Source organism: Gymnoscopelus microlampas (genome assembly GCF_963454915.1).
Source record: "Gymnoscopelus microlampas genome assembly, chromosome: 17".
In the NCBI taxonomy this organism is placed as follows: domain Eukaryota; kingdom Metazoa; phylum Chordata; class Actinopteri; order Myctophiformes; family Myctophidae; genus Gymnoscopelus; species Gymnoscopelus microlampas.
The window spans coordinates 20,334,248-20,346,298 of record NC_139954.1 but is presented as its reverse complement, the minus strand read 5'-3'; the positions used below and the strand labels follow the sequence as shown (position 1 = coordinate 20,346,298).

At 43.0% G+C, this 12,051-nt stretch overlaps 1 protein-coding gene across 1 annotated transcript in view; it reads right to left on the bottom strand.

Annotated features, from left to right (window-relative positions):
* The window catches only part of col4a2 (collagen, type IV, alpha 2), a 69,715-nt gene that overhangs the window by 41,613 nt on the left and 16,051 nt on the right, over positions 1 to 12,051 (bottom strand). The window contains exon 4 of the mRNA XM_084083942.1: positions 2,614 to 2,694. Coding sequence (XP_083940068.1) covers positions 2,614 to 2,694 — 81 coding nt within the window. The remainder of the gene's footprint in view (positions 1 to 2,613; positions 2,695 to 12,051) is intronic.

The window sequence follows — 12,051 nt, the reverse complement described above, 5'->3', positions numbered from 1 at the left end:
TCGGCCAATTCAGCCAGCTGTGAGAGATCAGCAAAGAGTGAGGGATCCGTTTAGAACGGAGCGTATTCTAATAGCCAGGGGTCCTCCTCTGGGGCAGACACATTTGGATGGAAAAGCAGTCTAGGCAGGAGATGAACGACATCTGTGAGAACCAGTCTCCATTTCCACTCGATTCGCAAACAAAACAATGTGAGTATGCGTAGAGATGGGAGAATTGAAGATTTGGATCCAGCGCCATGCAAAACTCTCAGGGCGCGGGAAATTTATGACTGAAATATGTAAGCAATAAGACAAAGGGGGGGGGGGGGGCAACTGACAGACAATAACTATAGCAAATTTATAGTATATAGCATTTATGTTTTAGGTGGAAAACACCTAAGAGAGCCAAGTCACAGTGTTGAAACATATTCAACAGATCTGATATGTGGAGCGGGATGGGATGATGGAGGGTAGATAGGGAGTGGTGACCAAGAGGATGTTTTTACTACTTATAGCCTGCTATTGTTTTCTGAAAGAGAGCTCAAAATCATGCCAAGGCTTTCAGAAAGTACAATAAAGAATGAAAAGTCCCTCAGAGCATTGTCATCATCATCATCATTGTCATCACTTCTCCATGAAGAACATTATATCCCTCTCATCTGGCTAAGTTAAAGTGAGAGGGTGAATGAGCAAGTGAGAGAGAGAGAGAGAGAGAGAGAGAGAGAGAGAGAGAGAGAGAGAGAGAGAGAGAGAGAGAGAGAGAGAGAGAGAGAGAGAGAGAGAGAGAGAGAGAGAGAGAGAGAGAGAGAGAGAGAGAGAGAGAGAGAGAGAGAGAGAGAGAGAGAGAGAGAGAGAGAGAGAGAGAGAGAGAGAGAGAGAGAGAGAGAGAGAGAGAGAGAGAGAGAGAGAGAGAGAGAGGTCCAGCTCAAGGTCTGACCCCTCTGCATCCTTCAGATGTGGAATGTGGAATGTACTTCCTCAGTCTCTCCCTCTCCTCCTCCTTAAGGGGTTTCCTGTATCCATGGTGAGCATGTATAGGTCATAGGTTCCACATACTGTAAAGTTGATCCGGCAAATTCTCTGCTCATGCCCGTCAGCAACACAATTTCCCAGACATTTCTTTTCCATCCAATGTTTCTTTTTTTGGAAAGAACCCACCTCTGCAAGTTATGTTCTCACCAGTAGTGATTGTAAAAAAAAAAAAAAGAAGAAGAAAAGATTCTGTTTCGTTTTTTGTAGTTAAGCTGTGTCACATAAGCCGCACTGAGAGGTTTACAGCTCCTGGGAGAACTATGATTTGAAGATGAGTGACGTAAAGGGAAGTGGCCAGCGTCTGCTCTGGAAAAACCTTGTCTTTGTGTTCTGTGAAAAGAACATATCCGGCTCACCTACAGTGAGCCGGATATAGTAGTATGATATTGTAGTTTAGATTCTGGGATCTCATTTATTTCATTTCCCCCCAATTTCTTTACTGGGGTGTACACCTGTTCAATGGAATTTTCAAAGGCACTCACAGGGGTTTGGCACAAACTGTCTCACTGACTGGCTGATTACAAGGCTTCCCTTACCCTCCCTCCAGGCCTATTATCTCATTATGAGGCTGATGTTTAGTCTATCTCTCCCGGGCTGCTTTCACAACATCAGCCCTGCTGTGTCCCTTTCTCACTCACCCCTCTGTCTGGCCTCCCTTTCTCTAAGGGAACTCCCACACCCCAAAGACCCTACTCTGACCTGCTCCGCTACAGAGCTTAATAGTGTGTTTCAGCACTTACTCTATCGGAATAACGTGATAAGCATATGAGGCCTAAGGGCTGCTGGCAGTGGGGTTCGGTCAGGAGATTAGCTATGGCTAATGAGTCTACACTGTGTTCCATACATAGACCATTATGCCTAGTCACGGCCAGAAGTAGTGTCTGTAGTTAAAGGTAGGGTAAGTGATATTCTTTGGCTAAAACAAAAAGTATTTTGTTAAAAGGTTAAAGCACTATTATGCTGATAGTAATCATTGCTATAGAGTGTTTGTTCAGTAACAGGAGTCTCCCCGTCTCTCCAGCTCTTTAATAAACAGAAAATACATTTTCCGGTAGGTGTCAAAATCTCAGCCAATCAGGAGAAAGTACCCATTTTTAAGCTTCATTTTTATAGTGTTCCAGTTCCAATTTTGCCTGCTCATTTCTTAGTGTCATCACTTCCAATTTCACTTGTTCTATCTATAATCAATCTATGATCGATCAATCTATATCCTGATTGAGTTCTCTATCCTGATTGGATAAAATTGGAAATGAAACTGAAACTGAAACGAAAATACATTTTCTGTTTTATAGAGAGCTGGAGAGACAAGGAGACTCCTTTTACTGAACAAACCCTCTATAGCAATGAGTACTATCAGAATATAGAGCTATTTAACACTTATTTTAACCAAAGAAAATCACTTACCCTACCTTTAAATGACCATGATTTCACATCATTTACATATCATCTTCAAAATGCATTGTTGTGATGCTTTAACTTCTCTTGGATAGCCTAAAGAAGGCTTTAATCCATCATTCAGAATAAGGAATCCAGAGATGGAAACAAAGGTTAAAGAAAGGAAGGAGAAATATACATAGTGGCTAGTTAGCACGTATAGCTTACCCTGGAGCCCTTCTCTGGGAAGCATTGACAGCCACCACTGCAGTCTCTCCCTCCACAGGGAACATTGTGTTTCTTGCCACCCTGTCAGAGAAAACACACAGAGAAAGTACAGGTTAGAGTTGGACAAGCAAAGGTGCGCATAGCCTCAACATAATACACAGACACTATCACAACATGTTGTCTTCCCACTGGGCTTGAGTCGACTTTTGAGAGAGATAACAGTGTGTGGGGGCAAACAATCATGTACTAGGTGTGACAGGCAGTGTTTGGGCACTCTGTGGTTTCTGTGCACATTAGCTGTATACGCCTGCGGATCTGTCGCATGAATGTGGATATTGTCTGAGTGCTGTCTGAACAGTTTTTGTATACTCGTCTAGAGAGCTAAAAGGATGTTAGGGATGTGGTTGGCATGACTCATACTGGACGTCATGGCACAATGGACAACCAAGTGTCCATGAAATCCTTCCATTCATCAAGGGCGTCTGGCCTTTGACAGGCAAATGTGTCTGGGAGAAACCCAGAAGACCCATCAAGATGCTAGACTGCATACCACAAAAACCACAACTGCCACCAGAATAGGGCTATCTAGAAAGGACACACACACAGCCTATGGAGGGTCACTGTAGACATGACATGATCAAAGATATGCAAAAACAGGGTTTCCAAACCACATGTTAGAGGGCGGCAGGACACTAATCATAGTTGACTAAGACAAGCTTGACTTGGGACATGATTAAAGACAGAAGTAAATCTGGGGAGGATGGTTCTGTTTATCTTTAGTAGCCTACAATATTGCGTAATGTAAGAGCCCAAATTATTACCATGTACCAGTACTACTGTACCACGTTTACAACTTGATACAGTCACAGTGACAAGTCATTGTGAAGACTAGACAAGCATCTACAGTAGATGTAGATACCACATGGCACAGAAAACAGACAAATATTAACACCCCAACACTCCAAAACAATTATAATTTGCATCGAAATGTCAGCATGAACACATCACTGTTACACATGGTCCCTTTAATAGCTCTTTGGTTCAAGCATTTAAGGCCCTCAGGCACGTCCATTTAGCTGCATGACTGGAGACACACCATTTGAATAGATTGAAATGTTCCTTTCCGTGTTTATCACCATGGAGCATGGCAATGAATAGTGAGTGAAGGACAACAGAAAGGAAAAACACATTGAGCATTCAATTTCAAGTTTCCACGGTCATTCGGATGAAAAGGCCCTTTAGAGTGCTATTTATTAGCATTAGTTCATTAATAAAGCTATGAGTCTACAGACAGGCTCCGTGGTTGGTAGCTTATCTCATGACGTCTCTGTCCTCTGTCTGCCTACGTCTTCCACCTACACAGCCATACCATAGTCTGCTTAGACAGCAAATGCCTCAAAACCCTCCCCCTCTGCCGCATGAAAAAGAAAAAAAAGAAAAACATCAGAAATATTCTAAACGGCCACTTTATGCCCACAGTGGCAACAAAATGGCAGATAAAGAAACAGAATAATTCTCCCTCATCACTCTGACACGATATCCCAAAGGCCCAGATGACAAAGACCACATTGAGACCCTCCTCACACACAAAGACAGTCTTTTAGCCTGTGTCCTTTAATGATCTCCTATCTCCACAACACAAAAAGACCCTCTACACAAAAAGATTCCACTGGCATGCAGTGGAATGCTTAAAAGGCAGAGTTTTCTCCTTAATGCTATCTATGGATCTTGAGGAGTGAAACGTTTTAACTAGTGTTTGATATAGTAGCTGAGACATGACATACAATACAGTTTTTATTTACTCTGCACACTATAGCAGTATACTCACGGCATTGATAATAATTCAACACAAAAATGTCAATGTATTCCGATCTGGTCTCATTGTAAATTATGTGCAAGTAAATTCATTTGATGATAGCATCCTTTACCCCACACAGCTGTGATTGAGTTATAGTGTGAATACCCTCAGCCTTGAACAACACACTCACCTCCGGACAGGCACACAAAAGACAATGGAGAGGTCCCCCAGAAGAACAATGACATGACACGTAGCTATGCAAAATCCATTGAGTTTACAGCATCGCTTAAAATAGTTGATGACTATTTCATCCGAAGACAATGGGATTGTGTTGCAGTATCCTGTTTCTCTGACCCACCATCACAACAAGCAAACAAGTGTACACTAATAATTGTACCATAATTACGCAAATTACAATATGTGTGTGCGTGTGTGCATGCGTGCGTGCGTGCGTGCGTCTGTGTGTCTGTGTGAGCATGTACCCATTCGTTCATGAACATGGCTGTCAGTGTGCATGCCTATAGGCTTTCAAAACATCATTACCCATCATATAAGAACAAGTAAGTATCTAAATTAGGTAAAATGTTAGCTACATTATTGAGGTTGCAAGGATTAGCACTGTTGCTAACAAGTAGCACCTCAACCAAGGTACAGTATTTAATTTCCTCTCCAGCCACTGCCTGTTTCCTCACGTCTTTTAGTTTATTTCAGAGAAAGGGCCTTGGGTTGTTGAGTTCTCAAGAAATGAACCAGACCAGAACAGACCAGGCCAAGACTGGGTTTAAGAAGTTTGCAACACGCTGAACCATATGAGATAGAGACAAGACCAGACCAGACCACCCGCAGCGCTACAGCTTCACGTTTGGCTGGGTGACAACATAACTGAGTTTTTTTGTTTTAGTTTTTTACATAAATCTGACACAACATAAAATTGATGTAACACTACAAGCCCTCCAGTCTCAACAGTGTGGAACTGATCACTGGCCCAGACTCAACACTTTAAGCCAGAGACTGAAAAATCATAAAGGAAGTGGCTCATTTTAGACAGCTGCAGCTATAGAGGCAAAACCATATGCTGCTAATCATGGTCGTCTACATGTGAATGTTCATTACTGGTGTGAACATAACGAGAACTTATGTCATCCCATTTGAATGCAAAGCAGCAAACAATATTTGTAATGGAATGTGTTGGGGAAGTCAAAATTCCTTGTAAGCTCTTGTTCTGAGAACTATCATACAGTGTAACAGTGTATACAATGTGAAACTATGACAACAACTCCAGGGCAGTTCCCAGGAGCAGGTCTGCTGCTGTACTTCATCTTTGGGTTGCTGGTTTACAGTATAGATCTCCTGTGTTGATCATCTTTCTTGTCATGCTGTCATTATAAACTGCAATCGGTGGTCTGGGTGAACCACTGTGGTCTGCTCTACCATGCATATGACACGCATGCATGCACGCACACGCACACACACACATACACACACACACACACACACACACACACACACACACACACACACACACACACACACACACACACACACACACACACACACACACACACACACACACAAATGCAAAAACAAGCAGATGAAAACCAGGTGAAGTGCAAGCCCCTTGGCGACCCGATCCATATGTCTGTACTGTATACCACTGCCAGTCCACAGAGGCAGGAGAAGGGAACTCAAACATTCCCACGTTTCTAAAATCCCACCATATCCCCTCTAATGTTAACTGAAACAACATTATAACGGCATAGAGTTCAGCCTCACTGTGGCTGCTTATGCATTGTTTTCTCTCCAAGTCATACTGGTGTCTCATGAGCCAATAAAATCCTTTACACTAACAGTAAAACGTTCAAATGTTCTGCTCTTGAGCCCATGCGGCTGGGATGTGTACTTGAGTAATATCCCTGCAAAGGACAACAGCTTGTTCCTCTGTCAAGTTGAAAGGTCACTGACATTCCCTTCCATCAGAGATATATATGACACATTATGAAGGATTTATTACGGCAATGGCCAAGGATTATCTCTGGGTATTCATTTCAATGGAGACAGATGATTTACAGGAAACCTCATTTACTGTAGAAATGTTGTTGCAATGTATAGGAGCCTTGGCCCCAAGAAACAGATGAGAACTGTAGTTTGATCCAAACAAAGCAAGTACACAGTAAATACAATTCCTCAGTGTTCATTTAAGGGTGCAACAATTGCATTACATTACATTACATTACATTGACGGACATGGCAAGGTGGTCTTCAGAGAGAAGCCACAGTGGTCAGATTAATGATGAACATTATTTTCTGTTGCCTCCCTGTTTTTTATGACCATCGGTGCCTCCCTCCCATGTTCATTGACCTCTGCTATATAAATGAAATTATTCCATTCCAGCTGGGTAAACACTATATATACCCCCTCATCTATCTATCTCTATCTCTCTATCTCTCTCTCTCTCTCTCTCTCTCTCTCTCTCTCTCTCTCTCTCTCTCTCTCTGTGTCATTTTCTTTCAACTTCAATCTGGGATTGGTTATACATGATGATTCTTTAGAGATAGCAGTTTAATATGCTGCCATGTGTTTCACTGCTTAAATGGCTTCCCTTTTATACTATCTCACCCTTTTATCTTTCCAGATCAACAGTGAGCATTTCCTTGAGTAATGTACACAGCGGGTCTTGCCACCAATATGTCTTCAGGCCATGTTGGCCAAGTTTGTTGGTTTGTGTGGTCTATTGTGTGGTCAGCTTGCCTCGCCATGGTCTTGTTTTATCCCTGCACTGTTTGTAGAACTTTTACCACAGATTTTACCCCAGATTTGACCACATCCCATGGCATGCCACATGGCAGCAAATAAGAAACAATGACAAAACCATAATATGAGACCGCCAACAACAGACACGCGCACGGACGCACGCACGCACGCACGCACGCACGCACGCACACAACTTATAATTGCTGATAGAAGAGTTTAAAGATAAGTAGGCTAGATCAGGAATAATAAACCACAGGGTTGAAAAACAAGCATTTATCTTGTTTTTTTGGATAGAGAGTTAGGGAGGTGTCTTGGACCTCTAGCCCACAGCGAAGGACAGTCCAACTCTGTAATTCACAAATAACACACAACATTTTCACTCATTCAGAGGAATCAAGAACCTTTCTCCCATGATGAGGGACCGAACAGATTAAACAACAGGTGGTTTAAAACAATACTCAAGGCTCCTAACTATACCCTCACTTACAGTAAACACACACACGTACGCATGAATGCACAGATTGCACACACACTCACACGTGCGTGCGCGCGCGCGCGCACACACACACACACACACACACACACACACACACACACACACACACACACACACACACACACACACACACACACACACACACGTGTGTGCACACAAATGTCCATGAGTCCATGATGTGGACACACAGCTGTACATTCCACATCTCTCCAGGCAAATCATTCATTATGACGTTCAATATTCCCCACAGACATATCACATTTTGCTCTCACTAATAAAATTATTTTAAAACGTGTGTGACCAAAATAATAAGGATGACCTTTTCTCTTTGGGGGACATTTTATTGATGGAGAATGACAATTCAATGAACTGATTCAATCTCTTGTCATTACCAGTAATTCAGGGTTTGCCACAGATAACGATGCATTACATTGGCATACTTGTTTTATTGTAGCACCTGGGCTTTCATATATGACAACTAAAACTATAAAGTGCAATTTGTTGCCGGTTAAACATCCGAGCATTCTCAAGACCTCAATCTCGAGGTCCCAGCCGTCGTCACTCCCTCTTGTGATGATGGACAGGACAGATTGCCTCTCATAGGTGGCTTCTCGGCTTACACACATGAAACAGCCAAGTGGAGCGTAAACAGTGTTTGTGTGTGAGACCCCCCTCCATGCTTGAGGGATCAAATGAACAGCGATCAGAGACCCCTGGAGGTCACTATCACTGTTTGATGTGGGATCAGTGGAGACTTATCCCTCACCTCTTGTCCAGCTCACCCAGTATAGGCTATGGGAGGACCACTCGGAGGACAGAATTATGTCAAATGTGGCTGTTAATTTAACTCTGAGAGAGTGTACAAATGTAACCAAATGGACCAGTAAGGATCCATTTGGTTTCATTTGTGCACTCGCTGAGTTTCAAATGGATACATTTGAGGACTTTTCTGTGTAATCTCAAGGCTAAAAGAGTGAAAGGAAACATGTGACTGTCTGTGAGTGGTTCATCATAGGTCCGCTTTGGCAGAGGTTGTTGCTTATCCTCAGTGGGGTTCTGACCTGTCACCTTTCCTCTTTGACCTTGGACCAGAGGAATGTTTGAACCCTCAATTCAGGTCAGTGGATGAACCACCCCTCTCCTCCGCTACTGGAGGTATAGCATAAAACACCACTGCAATGGCCTAAAAACACATCCACCTAACTGTTCTAACCTAAGAAAAGTGGGATGAGGGACGAGATCCACCTGTTACCAAAACTCTTAATGAGATGAATGAAGAATAGAAAGCGGTTACGTGCGTGCGTGCGTGCGCGCAACCATGTTATCACTCGGATTCAAGGTAACAGCTGCAGCTCTTAATTTTAATGTAAAAGGCCTCAACTTAAGGACCTTCAAACAGACATCAGAAGTAAAAACATCTGGTCAGAGATCTCTGGTGAGGGTTAATGCATGTGTGATATACATCCGTGATGATCTTTATTGATGCATGCCTACACCATTTCTCTGTCACTGCTAGGGTGATACATTGGCATGGTATTAAGTCATGTACAGTAACTGTACACCAGGGGTTCTCAAACTGGGGCCTGGTGACCCACAGGGGTCCTTGAGCAGGTTCAAGGCGGTCCACAGCTAAATGAGGAACAGCTTAAACACTTTTTTATTTATTTCCGGCTATCTGAAATAAATAGCCTATCCAATGTACAAGCATTGTGAGCCTGTAGATCTGCTATTTTTTTAAGGCAAGTCGGGAACGTCGGCAAGTTGGAAATGCGTGCCCCACCCAGTTACATTATGCAATACCATTGCACTGGTTGTCAGAGTAACCGATAGTACCCTGTCCCCTTTACGCCCATATACAGAGTTCTCTATGTCTGTCTGTCTGCCTGTGTCCCTTTTATGCCGATACAGTATATGGAGATCCCTGATGTCATCAGTATGCCCATATGTGGGCATTTCAGTCAGATTGGCGGTTGTAGACAACCGGATCTCCATATATGGCATAGTTTGAAGTCGATCGGTCGGACAGTTCTCAACTATATGAACTATAAATTGGGGTCTGCAGCCAATTACATATGATTTCAGGGGTTCTTGACATAAAAATGTTTGAGAACCACTCATGTACATTACAAGCTTTTGCCAACTGAGCAGCATTCACTGCAAGCAAGAAAGAATATAACCACTCTTAACAGTCTGTGGTGTATGTGAAAAGCTGCGACAGTTAAACAATGTTTTGGTAATGAAATTTGGAAATCCCTGTGTCACCTACATGTTGAATTTCAATCAGTGCCAAGTGGGCCATGAGCAAAGTCACAGACAAACTGTTGAGTAGCTTTTCCAGTAGCTGAGTTTGAACTCGCTCAAACCCAACATTTGGGTTTTTTACAATAGCAGACAAATCTACTTTTCTAGTAGGCCTATGCCTTCCAACCCTGAAAAGCAGGGTGTGTGTGGTTCTTTGAGCAGAACCACACAAAGAATGCTTGAAGCAATTTTTGCATCAAACATGCATAGCTGTGTTGAATTTGATCTCGGAAATGAATCCCATACTGCTTTTGATTTGGCGTTACCGACACTGGCACCCCTATTTTGGGCATGTGATTATTATATAGGCTTGCCCTAACCCTAACCCAAAGAATTCCAAATATTTCAGAACAGAAGTATATAAGGGCTTAAGTGAATAAGACATTTATGCTCAGCTGGTGAGACGTTGAACGCTTTGTCTCATACAGAGATCTAACAGGGACCCAAGCTGGCATCATCATAAGAAGAGGACAATAAAGGGAGGGGTTGGCACGAGGGTGTTTTAGTTCCGATATATAAAAAGAGGATAGGAGCATGTCTAAATGACCCCTATGAGTGTGGGTGTGTGGGTTTATGCACATAAAACCACAAGTATGTGTGCTGACGAGCTAACAGATGGATTGAACACGGACTCAGTGAACAAGTCATGCTGTTCATTGTTGCTGTCTGTCTGTGTGAATCATATGAGTGGCGTGGGAATCATTTCCAATGTACAAATACGTACTACATGTTCTCACGCACGCAAGTCAGAGTGAAAACAAGATTTTATCATGTCTTTTCACCAGTCTTCCTTAATAAGTAACTCAATTCAATCTTGTGTACTTAGTTTGTCTTTCATTCTGGTCTTCCTCTTTTCAGTAGACTAATATAAACTTAAATAAACTTAATAAACGTAAAGCAGCTAAAGAAAACAAGCACAAATACATTGAAGCCGACGGCACAGTGGTGAGGCCATTCAGCCTTTGCGCATGCGCTGTTGCAGTTCTACCATGACATGCCCACGGCAGCTTGCTGGCCAGCACAGATGGGGGGAAAAAAGACTAAAGTAGGGCAGCATGTCAACTGGGTGACTTTGCATTCTCAATGCAGTTTAAGCCTTCCGGTTCAACTAAACATAGTACTGTATAAAATAATCACACCAAATTGTTAAACAAACATATTTGCATGCATAAAATATAAAGAAACCAAGACACACACACACACACACACACACACACACACACACACACACACACACACACACACACACACACACACACACACAAAGCAGAAAGCAAAACATGAAACATAATCATGTTTGGCTTGGCTTGGGTTTTGTTATTGAGGCATACGAGCTCTCCCATAAAAGCCCTCCATTAAAACGATAAGGGAAATTGTCGTGAGCCCCTCCTCACTGAAGACCACGTCACACGGCCATTATGGATCTCCGAAATTGCTTTACTGTATATCCAGCTAGTCTGCACAGTTGCTGCTGTTCAGCCAGTTCACCTTCCTGCCTCGACACACTGTATTTCCCTTAGGAGCATTAAAGTAATGCAGCCCCTATCAAATACTACACTCAACACTCTTTCAAATGGAAATTAAGGGCGACGTGATGAAAACGGGAAAGAAAATATTCATGGGCTAGTATGGGAACGGCTGTGAGACTGTACACAGGAAGTCATTTCCCGTGTCCCTGCAGAGCAGCCATGGAAACCCTACAACTCAGTATTTTTAAAGAGAGAGAGAGAGAGAGAGAGAGAGAGAGAGAGAGAGAGAGAGAGAGAGAGAGAGAGAGAGAGAGAGAGAGAACTAATACAGTCAAACCCCTTCTGAGTCCCTCTCCATCCTTTAGATGTGTGTACTTTGTGTGTGTGTGTGTGGGTGGGTGTGTGCGTGAGTGCGTGTGTGTGCGTGTGCGTGTGAGACATTTTGCTGTGTAGTAATACAAGTACGACAGGAGAGTTTGGGGCGGGACATGAACAGGAGAACAGGGAGAAGAAAGGACCAGAGAGGGGCAGAATCTCCCACTGTGTTTCTCTGGCTGGATTCCAGTGTAAACACAGCTCTGGTTTCTGCTTTGGGCCTGAAACAGCTGGACCCTTCCTCTCT